This window comes from Ptiloglossa arizonensis, chromosome 8 (assembly GCF_051014685.1).
Source record: "Ptiloglossa arizonensis isolate GNS036 chromosome 8, iyPtiAriz1_principal, whole genome shotgun sequence".
NCBI classification, from domain to species: Eukaryota; Metazoa; Arthropoda; class Insecta; order Hymenoptera; family Colletidae; genus Ptiloglossa; species Ptiloglossa arizonensis.
Genome location: NC_135055.1, coordinates 13,275,892 through 13,294,838, shown reverse-complemented (window position 1 = coordinate 13,294,838; position 18,947 = coordinate 13,275,892). Strand labels below are relative to the sequence as shown.

The 18,947-nt window shown below is 40.1% G+C and overlaps 1 protein-coding gene across 1 annotated transcript in view; it reads left to right on the top strand.

The window, feature by feature from the left end:
* Positions 1 to 18,947, top strand: part of LOC143149932 (uncharacterized) — a 779,197-nt gene that overhangs the window by 135,119 nt on the left and 625,131 nt on the right. Inside the window, exon 3 of the mRNA XM_076317813.1 lies at positions 3,577 to 3,627. Coding sequence (XP_076173928.1) covers positions 3,577 to 3,627 — 51 coding nt within the window. The remainder of the gene's footprint in view (positions 1 to 3,576; positions 3,628 to 18,947) is intronic.

The window sequence follows — 18,947 nt, the reverse complement described above, 5'->3', positions numbered from 1 at the left end:
ACACAGTTTCTTTTAAATAAACTCTGTTTCACGATTCATTACTCGAGTTTTACGCGCATTCAAAGACATTTCAATCTTTCACAATTTATATTCCTTTGGTCACGTTCGACCGAACGATAATCCTTCGTTAATCACAAGTGCCCAAATTTTCGTACCACATCTGTCTCGTTCGTGCACGATTCGATTAATCGTACATTTCCAAGTACATAGACAGTGATCAAATTTGAAAACAAAGAACTACTCGAATCACGTATTACGTGCTTATGGAATCCGTACAATGGTCTCGTAATGGCCGTAAGGTATGACAACATTTGCGTGGAATAATTTTCCAGTTGGAAACCGGAAACACAGTACGAAGCTTTGAAGATAGGATAGTTGTTGCGGTCGAGTTTGCGACAATTCGGCCAATGGGGACGTGTCGAGAAGGACTAGCGTTACCCGCTCTATGTTGAACCATCGGAGTAATTGGACTAATTACCCGATGTAATTATCCGGAATTAATCGAGATAAACCGCTTAATTATCGCCGTCGCAGTACGTTCGTTGTTTCTCAATCTAGTACTCTTGTTGATTTTGAACTACTCCGAAATGTATCAATCTGGCTGCCAGTCTTCATTGTGGCGCTGCTATCTCGTTAAAATCGATATTCTCCGCAGTAATGGTGCACGGAGCAATTGAATTTCAAATTTCATGTCCCGAAGTCTGATCTCCGATCTTTCGAAGTTCGCGAGTGGTCGAATACTGGTGGGGAACTTTGACGCGTGCTTACGGTAATCAGCGTTTGATTGGTTATTACCTAAACATGTTATCGAGCAAGAAATACCCTAATTGCCGTGGAAGTTGATCGATTTCCGATTGTACTTAGGCGTGGCCCCGGTACACGGGACCGAAATAAGTTCGCGCGTTCAGTTTTTTTCGTAGTCGTTGGTCAACGCTACTGGCTGCACACTGTACCACTTGGCCAATTAAGATTTACGTGTTTCCAGCAATGACGGCCCGGCACGACGATACTGTACGGTTCGACAGTTTCCTGAATTTATCGTTTTATCGTTTGTTCCTACGCCGAACGATACCGCGCCGAACGACACGTTACTTTTCTGGAGCGGATTTATTCCCTATCGGGACACAACATTCTGAACGCCATAAAAGGACGCGATAGCGACGCGTTTTTTAACAGACGTAAGCGACAAATTTTTTACAACGCAAAGACTTACACTACCGAACGATCGGTACGCCATTTGCTAATTTTCGAATAATTAAGTTTGGGTAATTAATTACGAGCATAGAATTAGGAGAGCACGAAATTGGAGACGAACAAAATTAGGGAAGTACAAAGTTTGAGGAGCACAAAATTTTGGAAGCACAGAATTAGGGAATTGGTTCTGGAGGCTAGACACTTAAATTGGAGAAGATGATCGATGAAATTAGATATTGCATCCTGGGTTTGATTATTGCTTGAAAATTTGAATACGTATTTTATATGTTAATTTATCGAGGTAAATAGCTATTTTTTTTATGTATTATACAAAATGGGAGTATTTATACTTTCAAAAGTAAAAATTCCTTTTATTTCAATATTTTTCTCTGTCTGTATTTTGCTTCACTTTGCAAAACTGACCAATTAACAATTATTTTGCTTCACCTTGCTCCGAATCAATAAAATGCTCGGTTTACATGGTCTGCTAATTGTAACAGAGGGTAAAAAAATATGTACCTATTAAAAATATCGATACTGAGATTCTATGGAAAAATTATTCCGACGTATATCAATAAGATATGAAAATTGGAATTCCTTGATTCTTAATTAAATTTCAAAATTTATTAATTTATTTATGTTTCTGAATTAACCTCGATTCGAATTATATCGAACGTGAAACGGAGCAATTTTGTCTCGCGTGATTAATTGATCGATTGTGTTTGATATAAAAATGACACGAATAAATATTTAATTCTGTCGATTCGAAGACGATTTTTTTTAACTGTCTAAATTCGTCGGTGAACGCGATTTGTTAAAACGAACTGAAAATCGAAACGGTTTTACTTCCTCGTAAAATCAGTCCATCCCCATAGATTGACGATGATAATCTCGAGAAAATCCCACGGAAGATTTTACGTCGCTTCTTCTTCTTCTTCCATGTAACCCTATTCTACGACATTGGACTTTTATAACCGAACCTATCAACCACACGTATCGAGATCGTCTTCTAGTTCCCAATCGGTGGCTCAAAAAGTCTTTGACTTGACGAAAGTCTTTACCAAGATTTCAATTCTATTCGTTCTCTGATACGTTTGTAAATAATTTTTCATACCTGATATAATGTATCGTCGACGTTTCTAAAAAATAGTAAATAAAATATTTTACGATTTTTTCGATCTTAGATCACGGTTATCTACCTTAGCAAACAACTCGACTGTATTGAATCTTTAATAGTTCCATTACTCGCGGAATAATAATTTTTTTTAAAATTCTCGTACTAATATATTGAATAAATTCTGTTTGTTTTCTTTCGTTTTAAAATCTACTCGAAAATCACGATAACAAAATTAACGAGTGCAGGTATGTATAGAATGTGACAGCAATTTCTAGGACAGCTGCTTTAATTTAAATTTACTGCTATTTTTTTCAAATGTTTCATTTTGTTTGTATAAAGATCAAACTTTAAGTTTTAATCATCGAAACTTAGGGCGAGTGCTATTGTTTCTTACAATTACCGATTTCTTATTTTAACGGTGAAGATTTTACGCTTTAAAAAAGAAATGTTGATACTGGTTACACAATGCAACAATAGAAAATACCTCCACTGAAAGTCCTTATGCAGCAATTTAATTCCCGTAGAAAATCAATTGCTATCGACAATCTTCACCGATAAAAATAACACTGCTCGATATCATTCTTCGCTGCTTCGACGATTAAATAATAAACGCTTTAACAGTCCAATACAACTTCCATTAACCTACATCTGTCAGACACAACTTCTTTAAAAAATTATTATTCTGCGGGTAATGGAACTATTAAAGATTCAATGCAGCCGAGTTGTACGTTAAGGAAGAAAGCCATTTATTTACCATTTTTAAAAGATTAACCATACAGATGTGCATTCCTAAAGTTTCACATATATTTAAATTTTGATAAATCACACAGTAATGTAATGATAACATCCAGAAGGTTTGAGCAAGTTTTCGTAACTCTTCGTACGTAAATAAATTTCAATGAAAACAAACCACACAGTTTAAAAAAAAAAATTTGCAAAAATGACCTCACTTTAAAATTTCTTAATTGTACCACTTAACGGAACTGCCACACTCTGCTCAGTGTTGCGAAACGTGTTAATTATTATAATTCCACTGCCCGTATTTCGTATCCATTTTTATTCAATTCCACACCCCGAAGAATGAATTTTCACCTAAATAAATTTCAACGAAAGCGAAGTATACGGTTGAAAAAAAAATTTTCAAAAACGACCTTACTTTTCGATACCTTGATTATACCATTTGACAAAACTCCCAGACCCCGTTTAATATCGCGAAAGGTTGTCAATTAACTTTGCTGATCGGCTATTCTCCGTTACTGTTACAGAGCAACAGAAGCCAGCCAGCCATCGGCTTGAAGGAGATGCCGAAGGTGCGGGTAAGTTTTTCCATAAGTGTACACAACGCTTCTGCCGGCAATGTCTGCTGTTAGGTTTTGCGGCGCAAAGACCAAATTCAAATAGGGTGTCCGTAGCAACGATCCAGCTCCAAACTAGTTACCAAGAGCTCGTTAGAGCCCCGATCGATGCCCACGACCGAGTTTCCCGTACTTTTGGCCAAACAACTTTTCCACCGTACATCCCCTGCCCCCTTACAGCTTGCTTCTGCTTCTTCGGGCTCCCGGGCGGGAAGCTGAAATAGGTGAACGCACCCCTTTCTCTCTTGTTCGATATATATCATCGGGGAGCAGCCAACCACGAAATCGCTCGGTAGAGTAAGAGGGTGGATGGGGTGGATGGAGTATAATTTTACGACCTTAGTTTTCACGAGAGCCGGATCCTCGTGTTCGCTTGCTGATATTTGCTCGCGAGAGTATCGGGTAGACGACGTCATCGTCGACATGTTTGCGTGTAATTTATAGCCACGAAATCGCGCATCGTCGATTGCTATTGATGCGAGACCATTGCTCTCCAGTTTATGATTTCGATCCCATTCGCGTTTAATGGTCTCTTAACGCTTCTGTTGTCGAGGCCCCATATGCTACACGATCTTCTTCGATGGAGTGCTCCTCGCCAGGTTATCTTTTGATCTCGAGTCTCTGACAATCAAACAGGAAAGTATTGTGGATAAAGTTTCGTCGCTTTGGTTTTCACGTCTTTGCGTGATACGTCGTGGACGAGAACGAGGGAACCAGTGAAAACCAGTGAAATATAATTCCAAGTGGTAGGGGTAACTTACTGACAACCTGACGGACAGTACTGTTGTCCGTCGTTTCTGAATAAATTTTACAATTGTTGTTGTTTTAATCTCTTATCAAGAGCTGGATACTGCTCTCTGGTTTACGATTTTGTTCACATTGAAGTCCTGTGGTCTCTTAACACATTTAATGTTGAAACCACATATGCTATAAATTTTTCCAACACTCGTTGATAATTTTCGTATTACGAAGACAGCTCGAATACAGTGAGAATTTAAATTAAATAAAATTGTTTTAATACAATTTATAAATGAAAATATTTGGAATGTTATTTATAAATTAAAAATGTGGCTTGTAAAATCCACAATTTCGTGCCTAGCAATGTAATACATTCTTGGCTCTTAAAACGAGATTATTTTTAACGAATTCGCTGTCTTACTGGTTTCTAGATTGACTGTTAATTATTGAATTCAGCGAACATCAATTACAACAGACAGGTTGTGGTCGTATAACGACAACCGTGTAATTTGAAATTAATTCCTCAGTAAGCGCTTCCTGTGTCCGTGAAATTGTTAACATAATATTGACGAGTCATCGATTGTTATTACTTGCCATTGTTTGCTAATGCACTCATATGTACGGCACAGCGACAGATGCGTGGAGAGTAATGTATAGAATTATAATAGACAATTAATTAGGATCATTTATAATGCATCGATGGGCAATGTCGTTTAATAATATTGATTTTGTTTAAACCAATGTATTCGATAAATTGGAAAAGCATTAAAGTTTTTAATTAACATAGGTACGAGGATCGATCCAGTGGAAATAGTATACGATTTTTTGTTGCACAAATTACATATTTGCCATTATTCTTTAATGTTATAATAAAACGAGAACGATTATTGCAATTAATGCCAGTCACTGTTATTGGTCTTTATATTCTTGTGTTTGAATCACACAGCAGTAATATAAATGTAAAACAAATATAAGTGTTCAAACTTTATAATAAACGTTCATAACAGATAAATATCGTCCCATAAACTAAAATACTATTTTCTGGTAAAATTATTGTTAATCTACGGTAACTAAAAAAAAATTTCATACACCAAGTGATATAAATACCTAACTAGAACACTTTACCAATAAGTAGCAAAAAATTGCTCTAGTTACTAGTCCATAAAATTATAAATTACCACAACGTCGATGTGTCTGTTTTTCAAGAACAACAAAAAAATTTGTTTAAACACCTCGATTAAGAGCAACCCGATGAAAGTTACTTTGCTTTTTTTCGTGCAGTTTGAGATTAAATTAAAAAATACTAAAAAAACAACGAAACAGTTGTTCCACGTATTTTTTTCTTTTCACGTTACGCAGGTTTCGTGTAATTCGTAATTATGCGGACACGCGTAATTAAAAAGAAAAAACCTACCGTTCGTTTCGATGGCATCGTTCGATTTTATGTACAGTGCTGGAAATAACAACCGTCCACGCTTCATTGAGTCGAAACAAAAATAGCAGAAATTCACAAATTACTGGGAATAACGAGAACGTTGACACCGATTGCATCGACTTCGACGAATCTGCTCGCACAAATCCCGTGTCAATAGTTTCACCCGCGTTTTAAATTAAAATGTGATTCATGCTCGCTGCGAGCGAAACCCGTGTCAATCGTTCGCGAAATTCTATTATTGGCGCATCGGCGGTGTATCGAGGCGGTGTTCGTAAATATTAACGATGTAAAAACTCGACGCGTTCCATCGAACCGGTAATAATGTTCGTTACATTCGATCGAACGACGCGCGCACGATTTCGTTTCGTGTGAAAATCAACGTTCTCCGTAGACGAGCGGATTCTTCGCGCACGTAACGATTACGTGAAATTCCATTCGCGTGAGTGACAGGTGGCAAGGGGTGCATCGAGGATGCATACGAACGAACAAAAAACCGCTAAATGACACACGCGTCCCGCGATCCAACGCCCTACGCGTTACGCCAATGGTTTTAATCCTCGTTGGTCCTACTTTCTTTCGCAAAACGGATGGGAACAGTGGTAACAAAGGGCCAAGTGTTCGAATCTCGTTCTCCTTGGAAAAATTGCTGGAGAAACAAGTATTAGTTACGAAATTCGCCGATGAAACTACCAATGGCTTGAATATATGGACAATATTGGATAATGAACAATATTTAAGATAAGTTACAAGTTATTCAATGTTCGATGATAGATTATTTAGTTAAAGTTTAATCCTTCCACTTTCTTCCCGTTTTGGCATATTTGATTGTGGTCGATATGTAAGTAGGGAAATTGTCACTTGAAGACAGACAAGTAGCATCGCCTCGTCCGTGATCAGACAAGTATCATCACCCCGTCTATGGTCAGACAAGTAGTATCAACCCCGCCTATGATCAGACAAGTAGTGTCGCCCCATCTATGACTAGGCAAGTCGTATGAGTCATCTGTGGTTGGACAAGTAGTGTAAGCCCGTATGTGACCAGACAAGTAGTATTGCCCGTCTATGGTTGGAGAAGTAGTAGTGTCCCCGTCTATTGTCAGACAAGTAGTAGTGCGCCCGTCTATGGCCAGACAAGTAGTGTGATCCCGTCCACGTTTGGACAAGTAATATTACCCCGTCTATGGTCAGACAAGTAGTATGACCGCATCCATGATCGAACAAGTAGTATTACCCCGTCTATGGCAATGCGGGGAGTCTGCGCCACTGTAATGGCTATAGAATCGTTAAAAATCATCGCAATTTATTGCTCCCGCGCTCGTTTGAAAGGCAAACGACTGCGCTATCCAAAAATCTGAGCAATAACTTACTAACTCCTTCAGAGTTAGACAGACGCGGCGACAGATACTGTCGTATCGTGAACCGTTAAGTATCGAATCGTATTTTCGATCCAACATTGTCGCTGTTTAATGCATCGCGATCATTAGTCAACGATGGTAACGGTTACGCGCGGGGGGATTAACTGAAATCACTTTGACTCCTTCGCTCGTTAAGCTCTCCTCGGGACGGGATCATGTTTCGATTGTTATTCTGTTTCGCCTCCTTCGTGTTTCCAGCGATAGTCGTGCAAATGAAACCCGAAGGATCCGGGAACGGCACGATGGGAACGCGAATAGTAACGTCTGCGAAACGACGTGAAATCGCGCGCTGCAATTTCGCGAGATTGCTTGCCGAGGCGACTAGTCGGGAGGACCATCCTCGTGGAAAAGAGCTTCTCGGGAGGTGCTCGTATTTTTCCCCCTCCGTTGCACGTTTTCGCGAAAAGGAAATGCGACCTTCCTTTTGGAAAGGAAACGCGCAGCGAGTTCCACGATAGTCTGTCAAATGCAATCCGGGGCGTCGGCACGCGTCTTCTCGTGCGTTCCTCTTAATACGCCATTCTCTCGAATGAAGGAACATCGTTCGCGGGACTTTCGAGTTTAATCTCGGGCAAAGGGGCACGAAGAATTCGAAAATCCGGGCCGAGATGACGACAAAACGCGAGAGAAGTTTATCATGCTTGCGCGAGATTTAAAATGTCATCGTTTCGTAATACGATATTCCACGGGTTTTCCCTCTCAATTTTTCACTCGAAGGCTATTCGCAATACCTCTCTTAAACTTTGCATACATTTTTGTATACACTCTCGAGGGAATGTATATTTTTTTTTTCATCGAGAAATATTTATTCGTCGAGAAAATATATTGCTCGTAGTACTTCAATGAGAAAAAAAACAGGAGAGAGTCTTTGTCCTTTTTGCGAAACTTCTCATCGAAGAGTCTACTGAAAAATTATTCGATAGCGTTTGAAAGTAAATATTGTCCCGTTTGTTATTAATTTTGTTTTCACCTTTGTTATCGGTATTAAAACCAAGCGGTGTTTGTTTTCGAAAAATCGATTAACTCAAGAATGTTTAATTTCACGAAGAATTAACACTCTTGGACCAAAAAGTATATATTTAAAACGCCAAAATCTTTTCGTAATTATTCACTAATATTCGATCAAACATCGTACTGTATAATCCAATTCGAATCTTCGTACCGATCACCATAATCCTGATTTTTAAATATTTCCTTTCCACGTGAATTATTTACTTTTAATAGGGTAGCGACATGTTTGTCAGGAATTTCTTTTCTACCTTTTTCCTCGAGCTCGTTGAATTTATTCAAAGGGAGTTATTAATTCAACCACTCTATTATTCCCCGCTAGGAACCGAGAGTACACATCGGCGCAATGAACAACGTGCATATTTTACAACGCATTAGAAACCTCCATTTTACACCTCGCTACACTTTACTATCTCCAAGCAGACCGATGCACGGTGAACCGTCTGTGAATGATAACTACCATGAACTAACCTAACCGGTTGATGGGGTGAGATTGTGCCCGGAGGTAGCACTAACCTCTTACGAAATGCACGTAATACGAGAAACAAGCATCTACAGGAATATGGCGAACCATACGCGTTTCTAATACCTATTTATATGCTAATATCTCACGTCGGGTATCTCACGATCGAAATTGTCAGCGCACAGTTTTGGTTACAACTTATACTTTAACTGTCGGTAGAAGTAGCTTCATAAATATTTAATACGAAGTCGAGTGGGAAACACCAAGTTGACGTTAGAAAAATTATTTAAGGGAAATCGCACGCGAAATTAACCAATGAGAGAATACGTATTAGTTTTCACACTATGGAAAGTATTTATTTGTATTTCATCGGTGGAGTCACCCGAAATATTTCTCGACAATAAAGATTACGATAAAGAAGAACTCGGTGAGTTTGAAATTGAAGAAGTTTTCACCGATCTTTTAATATTTCGTTTCAATTAATGTATTGTTTCAGAGAGAGCAAAGAAATTATTATATTTTAAGCGATAACAATTTCCGTTTCATAAACGAGAACTCTCAAATGTAAAGAACAATGAGATTTTTTTTCATTTAAGCGAGTTTTTTACCGAAAGAGATAAATACGAATTTTTTCGAATTTTTTAATCTCTCTGCGAAATAATTTGTGTTCTATCAAAATTCACGTACCGTTTAATCAAGCCTCTGTTGTTTCTCGTGACTGAAAATGAGCAGAGAAGCTTTTCCGCAAAACCGACTCGTTCGATAAATTTTCGCTACTCGAACCACACAACAGCTGATCGGTGAAAGTTTATTTATTCTCGAAAGCAAATTAATCGACGTGTCCATTCGTCACCGTTTACATTTTAAGCGATTTGATTAAAGAGTAATCTTCTATTTTTCATTATAAAATATTCATAGAATTACTTTAACATCCTCCGTTGTTGATGATATCGTCGCACGCGTACCGTTCATACGGATTCCAATTTGAACTGAATTGATCTGTTTTAAATTATGAACATTAGAGAATGATATTACGAATCGCAGCCATTGTCTTCGTTGAAGAAGGATAAAGATATTGACAGAAGGTAAAGAAGCCCGTAACTCGAAAACGAGGTCAGACGGAACGGGGACAATCGCTCCTATAGACTTTTTTCATTATTTTGTAAATCGTTAGTCGAGCAATTTATTATATAACGATCTGAACTCAATTTCTCGAATCGTCTTACGTATAATACTGCTTGTTACAGACTTAAAATAGATTATTCGAGAAGTTAACGGAAAGAGGAAAGTTATCCAAAACATAAACGACATTAAACGAAGATATAAATTGGAATAACTATCGGTACAAGAATATCGATCAATTTTCGTATACACGTTAACATTCAAATTTACGACAGTTTGAAATTTCTATCTTTATTCATTCTTTCAGCGAGTACTTTCTTGCTTCCATTGACTTATTTTTCAATTATTCTTCTTTAGCGTTCTGTTTCAAACATTATACCGATTAGAAAAATTAACTTTCAATTGAGTATAAAGTACACTCTAGATACTTAAGTTCGAAGAAACACCGAGTATATCGAATCTTCCGGAAAAATTCAATAAAATTTCGTATTTACTTATTTAATATTTAGACACATTCGTAAGGGTACTTACTCCAAAATAAATCGTACAATTAATTCAGTACGGAGCCTTTCCTAGCACTGATTAAATCAACGGTGATTTATGTGGATTAACATCGAACTTTCTTGACATCGAATCAAGTCTCCCTCAAGATGAAGAAGAAAAATTATTCCGAAGTAGTTTTATTTACATCGACGCTTCAACCTGTATACATTTCTTTTTTTTATTTTCAATACAGCATTCCAAGATACGTACAAATCTGTCTATAATAGAAAGTCATTCGATATACATATAAAAAACATTCTTAATTGATCTTTAACGACTCACAAAGTGTCATCACAGTATCGAGAATGTATCAGGATCAAGGATCAGCATTTTAAAACGCTCCGTTGAAAGGTAAACAAAGAAAAAGAAAATACATCGATCGAGCGGTATTTTTCCGGCGCGATTTTGTCCACCGCGGAGAATTAGTAATTAGTCGCGCGATGTTATTGCATTTGGTAATTGGCATGAGCGCAAACAGGGACGCTCTGGACTCCAGGAGTTGACTCCAGCTTTTAGCAATATCAGCGAGCGCGGAATTCCGCGTCCCAGCGATCCATACCGAAGTTATTAGGTGAAAAGTGCATTTGCAGAGGAAAGAAAATGCCTCGGGAAGCAATACGCCGGCTTCCCTGCTGGTTTCAAAAGTTCGCCTCTACGGAGCGTAATTTTATTCGGGGCCGCGTTACCGCGTTATTCTTTCAACGATATTACCCACCTCCACCACCACCTCCTCCTCTCCCCCCGTGTTCAATACACGTACACCGAACAACGAATCGCGAATTAATGGATTTGAAACAACTGGTGTCAAAATACGATCGCGGGTACTCGAACCGGTTAATATAACATTTAATTCCGCTGGTTGTTCACGGAACGAGAATAATAATAATGGAATGAAAAATAGGAGAATCGTCATGTCCATTAAAAAGCGCTCGGGTGGCTGTAATTTGCCCCAAGGAAATGGAGCGTCGCGTGGAAACAAAAAAAAAAAAAAAAGAAAAAAAGAAAAAATTCGATGAAATCCCGCGTCGGGCAACTTTTTGGAATTGAAACCGCGAACGCCCGCGAGCGTAATTTCATTCCTTTCACCGGCCGGTCGGAAACACGGGAATCGGGGGAAAATAATGATTACGCCGCGCCGACGATTGTTGTCGCGAAACGGTAAATAAAAAAGGGAAAAAAAAAGAGAAAAAAGACGAAAAGGGAGGGAAAAGAGCGAGAGAGGAGAGAGAGAGTGAAAAAAAAAATATGAAAAAGACACGAGACACGAGAAATTATATTTCGAATTTTACAAGTTGCGGTGGCCCGCGTTTGTCGCCGCGCGTTGCAATTAGCGCGTGCAAACTTTTTTCAACCGCGAAAAAAGTTCCCACACACACGGGAATACAAAATATTCGGTGTACCTTCGTAAAAATTACATTTTACCGAGTTAAGGGGGGAGTGGGAAGGATCGTCGTGGATTTTCCCGCCGAAACCGTTTACGTTGTTACGATCCTTTGATAAAGCATTCGAACGCTCGCGAGAAGAAGAAAAAAAAAAAAGAAAAAAGAAATGGCTACGTGTACGGCCGGTGTCCCATGATCTGAAAATATCGAATTCGAATTTGACTCCGATTGAATTATTCATGAGGCAAACATTTTCGAAACGTGTTCCGCGCGCTGCAGTTGACGGCCGCGTGAGTTACTTCCGACGTTCGCGAAATTACTTTATTTTCTTTTTCGGAGGGACCGGGCGGGGTGTGTTTCGTTCGCGGAACCGGGAATAAAAAATTTGTTCCCACCGAGCGATAAATAAAACCGGTATATCGGTTAATTACATCGCTTTGCGACACGAGACAAAATTTTCCACCGCTTTCACGGCGATAGGTAATTTCAAATTAAATTTACCGTTTAATCACAACCGACCGTTTCCAGTCCTTTCCATTTAGTCGATAGTTTACGAGTAAAGGAATCGATTTCTCGCCAATTTCTTCTCCCTACCGTTTCTCCGAACTGTGGTTATTCAGAGAGTTTGTAAATAATTGAGAAATATTCGCACGAAGATTGCTCGTCGCGTTGCATACGAACACGATAACGAGAGTGACCGATGCAAGCATAACTTGAATAATTAAGATGTCTCCATTTTCCGTAATAAACACATTGTGCGTGTACTGAAACCTACGTACGAAAATTTGTAATATTTGCAGAGATTCTGTACGGATTCTCTGCATCGTGCACAGTTACGAATTTTCATAAGTTTTGAGTTCTGCACAAGATTGTACGTACATGCTTGAACGTTTCTTTCATTTATATAAAATAGATCTCATCGTTATAAATTGGCTCGAATTATCCACGACATTCTAAGATCGCGACAATAGGCGAAACATAGGTAGAGAATTTTCCATCAGAACTGATGGAACTCAAACAAATCGTACGAAGTGGACAATGCTTACGATTCAACGAGATGAATTTCTCGAGTCGAAGAAACGTAAATATTGGTAGAGTAAATGTTACCAATATTCGAGATATCGTTGTACTCGATTCCCTTCTTTACGAAATACAAAATCGTTGTAACGCCCGATAAAATAAAAAATACAAGAAAACGATCGAAAAAAAATCAGAAACGTGATTCAAGCGCAAAAGTTGCAAAACTTGGTCGACTTTTTCTATTTTCCTACTCAACGACCGTTTTCTATTTTTCATACGTGGTACAACGTGTTCCAAACGTTAATCCCGTACTTTGTTTTTAACATTCAGTTTTAATTGCTCCAGGGTTGTGGGTTTATTAGGGTAGACTCGCTCTTTAACTTTTTCGGTGCTGCATACTTGTGACGAGTGTGTCGCGTACGCGCGAAATACTCTACTGTTTTGTGGCACGCCTCGGCGCTGAATACTTCACTTTATACTATCACGTTCCTTTATACTTTATGTAAATACGTCCACAGCGTTCGTGGCGCCCAATTCGTTGAACGTGTATACGCGTCCGTAGCGCGCATGCGTACCAATTATAAGACCAGTAACGTTGAAAGGCGTTAAGAAACACCAAAGAAAAAAATGGAAAGTCGTCGGGTGGGGCGATGTCATCGCTTTTGGTTATTAAACGACCTGGAAACGTATCACGTTCCGTATGAGCCGTAAATAAATAAATCTTCCACGTGTCTGCTTCGTAACTGTACAATAACGAACAACTGCGTCGCGTGGTATCAAAATGACACCCGATCGAAAGTACCAACCCGATTTTCGAAACGCTTCGTACACTTACTCTACTCGTTTTAACTTTTGTACGTCATATTCGTTGATGTCGTGCCCCTGGAAAAATTCAACGACAATCGTTGTTTCTCCGTTATGGTTAACGATTCCTTTGCACTTGGGATCGGTCCGAGAATCGACCTTCGTCGTTCGTATTTGCAACTCGAAGTTACGAAACAATTCGCGTTAGAGGGGTAACGACCGAGGATTTTAACAACGAAACGGGGCAAGTGTTGCAACGAAGGTCGTTTATTTTCGTACAATCTTTCACGGTAACGCGCCGTCTGTCGCATTATGTCTTTCAGCAACAACGACTCCCCACCCCTTCGCTGTCTGGCGTGTCTCGTAGTTTCGCAAAATTATTTCATTTTCCGTGATATTCGTCGAGTCGTCCAAGTCGGCTCAGCTCGTTACGTTTGAAAGCTTCTGACCGGAAACGAGATGACAAAGGAAGAATCTAATTTGCCGTGCAACGAACGCCTTCGAATTCCCCAGCCAGACGAGACAGGGGTCATTCTACTTGCTCCTCGACACGTTTTCCCGCCTTCTCTCTTCGTCTCCGCGAACACTTCGCTGCTTGACTTTCGAATCGCTGGAAAACCCGACGCTCCGTTTTCACTCTATCGCGCCACCACTTTTTCGTTCCATTTGCATCTGTTGCACCTCGAGTTTAACTTTCACCTTACAGGTGAGCTCGCGAAATGGACAAACGCTTCTCGAAGGAAATCGATCCTGAAAATATTATCCAACGAAGCACTGTTTATTTCAAATAAACATCTGTCGTCTTAATTCCGATCTTCTTTGGTGTAGAATATGTAAGAAGTAATTGAATTAGACTTTCACCTTGGGAGTGAGGTTACGAAGTGGACAAAGGCTTTTTGAAGGAAATCGAGGCTGAAAATATTATCCAACGAAGCACAGTTTATTTCAAATAAACATCTGTCGTCTTAATTTCGATCTTCTTTGGTGTAGAATATGTAAGAAGTAATTGAATTAGACTTTCACCTTGGGAGTGAGGTTACGAAGTAGACAAAGGCTATTTGAAAGAAATCGACGTTGAAAATATTATCCAACGAAGCATAGTTTATTTTAAATAAACGTTTCCAATCTTAATTCGGATTGATGATATTACCAAAATGATGTTACTGTAATAAATTTACTGTAAATTGCCCTTGTGGATACAACATTGATTCTAACCGATAAAATTGTTGCGAATAACGATACAGAAATAGTACTACATTTTTGCTTTTCAAATCCGATTTTTTCGTGTGGAACAATTGAATCGAAAACAATAAAGTAATTTAAAACGTTAAAGTCTACGGATAAAACTCTCGTGTTAGTCCAGAACACTTGTTTTGAAAAACATGAGATCGATTAAAAAGTATAGGTTAACTAAAAATAATTGTTAAGTGTATTTCTCAGTTTATTGTAATATTATTCTTATCGCTGGAAAGGAGCAATTTCTCTGAAGAAAATCGGCTAACGGAATCAAAAATCGCTTCTAAATCTGACAGGACCGCTTCCCGCACACTTTATCGAGTATTGTACGCTCTCTAAGCTTTGAGCCTTTTTTTTTACCACCCCGTAGATTCTTTCAAAGCCTCTCAATAATATCTTCAATTCCTGTTTCGCTCGAATCATTATCGACAAACATAATACTATCCGTAATTCGAAATAGAAATTCTCTCGAGTTTCATAAAAACGTTTCTCGTTAACAATACAATCTTTATACCAAGATCACTTCTCGCACACTTGACCGAGTAATGTACACTCTCCGAGTTCCGAACCTTTTTCTAACCCCCAAATAAATATCATCCGACTACTCCTTCAGAATATAATCCGTAATTCGGAACAGGAATTCTCTCGAGTTTAATAAACGCATTTCTCGTTAATAACGCGATCTTCAGATTTTTCAACGCGTAGAACCGTCTGGATAATTACGAACCGTACCGCACGCATCGACCGATCGAAAATTTTCAACGAACCACCGTCGCGCGAGACCGGCGTCTAATTAAAGTTTCATTGGGCCCGTATCAATGCACGCGGAATCGTAATTCGGTCGTTCGCAAGTCGACGAGTGAGTGCACTTAACGTCCGCGGAATGAGGCACGGTGGTCGACCGTACATTTCTTGGCGGTGTAATGAATTGGTCGGCTGCTAATTACAATTACAAATAGCTACGCGACCTTCTCGCAACCCCGTTGAGTGTCGCTGTAACGGCATCTCGGTTCCCGCCGTTCCCACCCTCTCTCCGCCACCCTCTCAGGCTAGAACCCCGTCCCCCTCACCTCCCCTCGTCCCATTTCCGTCCTTATCCACCCCGTCGCGGCTCGGTTTGCCTCGCCCAAATGCCTCTCTTACACATATCTACGCTACGCTGCACTCATAGATATGCAAATCCTTGGGAACGGAGCACGGAACCCGGTCCAGCTTTAGAAATAAACGAGTATCCGGCTGAATCTCGAAATTACGCGTCCAATGGCTACGGCAGGGTTCGATTAATGACGCAACGTGAACGCGAGCAATAAAGTTTAGCGATTTCAACGAAATTATCGAACGAGTTTCTTCCTTTTCGATCGTTGAAACGTTCGATCGAGGTACGACGATTCTCCAAGGGATCAACAACGAGAAAGGGCGATTTTACGTCTTCGAGAAATTTGTTTCTTCGTGGAATCTTTGCGTGAATACTATGAAAAGAATCAGGGTTTCACGACGAGTCCTTTCGTCCACGTAATTTGTACAATGTTCGTTCACGATTACCCGATAAATATTAATCGTCACTGGGTCGGTTCGTTGGCTTCCACGGGGTACACGAACCCGATTGTTCGGCACGTGCAACTTCGTTTGCGAATAATTAATATTCATTTAACAATAGCAAGGAAATTTTAAACAATTAAGAATGCATTGCGAACGATACAATAACTTGTGTTTGCGGTAAACAGAGGGGAGTGTTTGGTGGCCCGGTATTGGAAATTTGACGATATTCAAATGTGCCGCAATTGAACTCGCGGTGTATTCAAATGTAGTATAGTTGAATTCTCGGTGTATTCTAATGTGACGTTTGTAGATTTTAGCGATTCGGTTGAAACGCGAGGTTATTTTTCGTCGAACTCGGCTCGACTTTACCAAGTTCGAGCTTTCTTCCATCGTGAAGAAACATGTGTTTAGGTGCGAGTATGTCAAGACCAATGAAAGTTAGTAACGTGTGTTTAAATGGGAGTGTGTATGAAGGCCAATGAAAATTGAAGGAAAATACGTGTTTAGATGTACGTCAAGATCAATGAAAATTGGAGAAACCAATTTAGATGGGAGTATGTTAAGACCAATGAAAATTGGAGAAACATGTGTTCAGATGGGAGTATGGTTAGATCAATGAAAATTAGAGCTGCCTTCTCGTTGCGTAACACCTATATTGAGAGCGAGTTCCACGCGTGGGGTCTATAGATACCTAACCTTTCGCTTATAACCTCATTGATCGAAGATTACGTACTATAGAAATATCCACCTACTAGTATTCACCTCTACTAGAGGATTTGACTCGGAATAACTAGACCCTTCCGCGAGTCTTCGTGAACATTGATCAATTTATTTTCAGAAACTCATTCTGTATCAATTACGATACGACCAAGACTTTAATTTTCAAAATATTCTCTTAAATCAGGAATATGTGTCGACATTAATTTTATCGTTACTCGTAGCCGGTTGCAGAGTCTACCTAATATGAATTTTGAACTATTCTACATATTATTCCTCTTTTATCCAAGTTGTTACCAAAACATTTTAATCTCGTTATTAAGAAATTTTCGTCCAAGCGAAAATTGAAGATTTTATTTGTACTAATATTACAATTACTTGTCGTAAGAAGTCATCACGACGGATCGACCATGTTCCATGTTCATAGTTAATAACGACGATCGTTGAACAATTTACGGTGAGTGTAACACGAATGGAATCGAGTATCGTATCTTTCGAAAACAATGTTATTTTACAAATCTCGCGACTATCGTTGAAATGTTCTCGCGTTGTTGTCACCAATTTGCATTCATTTCAGTATTCAGAGTATTCGCTGCACCGGAGTATAACATTTCACCGCTTTGTAACGGGACAAACATCTTCCGCGTTTATCGAGATTCGAATATTCGAAACCTGTACAAAACGAACCCATAAAGCGTAAATCGATCCGTCAATCAATTAAACAAAACGCGCCTGATAAACGACACTTCTCGTCCAACAAAGCGGGCCCCGTAAAAGATACAATCTCGTAAATTCGGACGCACCCCGGCTCGACGCTCTGCTTTCTGCTCGTAAACGTCGATTCGGGGGGAAAAAACCGGGAACCGGTACAGGATATCGACCTATCGTTTCCAAGCATCTTCGCCATTTTTGTTTCTATTTTCCTTTCGTTTTTTTTCTTTTTTCCCCCGAACACGAGAACGACCGAACGAAACGAAATGGAAAAAAAGAGGCGAGAGAGAGAGAAATGTCTCGAGCGTTGAACGGCGAGAAAGTTCGCGCGCACGATCACGACCGAGTTCCTTCCAGAATCCGCTCGATATTCCCCGACGGCGGCTACCATCCGCCGGAATTCGATTCCGAATTTCCAGCAACAATGGACTTCCTCCTTTCGATAAACTGGCCGAGTACGTTTCGTCCCGGATTTCTTTCACGGCGTTATCGTCCGTAGTAGTTTCCAATTGGCGACAGGACGACCGTCGATTCGGGGTTAAAGGTGCCGGAAGCGCCGGCTGGAATGCAGCCGCTGTAGGGTGTGGAGTAGGAGGGTTGGGTTGAGGGTGAAGGGCCTGTTGCTCGACCTTTGTTTCCGACGAACAAATAAACGCGACCCTCGGCCCCTCCTCCGTTCCCCCCACTCTCGATACCCCGGTCGCCGCGAATCGACATTTCGCTAGTTTCCCCGGACCACCCACTCGCTCGACGCTCCCTCCCCTCCTTCTGACCCACGAACCTACCCACCTCTGTGCCCGAGCCAAAGGTTCGTTCCTCGTGCCAAGTCTCGTCGTCTGCCTCCGGAAAAACGGGCCGTGGAGAAGAGATTCCAATTTTCCCATATTTCGCCGCGCTCTTTCCTCCAGACTAATGAAAACTCGTGGCCTTATTCGATGATAAATGCCGCGAGCCTGTGTGTGTGGGTGTGTATGTATGTGTGTGTGTGGCCGACTTCCTATGGACGAATTCGGATCGACGGAGCGAGCTCGTTCGCCCCTAAACGGAGCCGCGGATAGGATATAGGTGCTACTGGTTGCGTTGAGAGACTTTTGCCTCGGTTTTCGTCGAGACACAACTTGGATAGTTCTGAGGGTGCGAGAATCGCG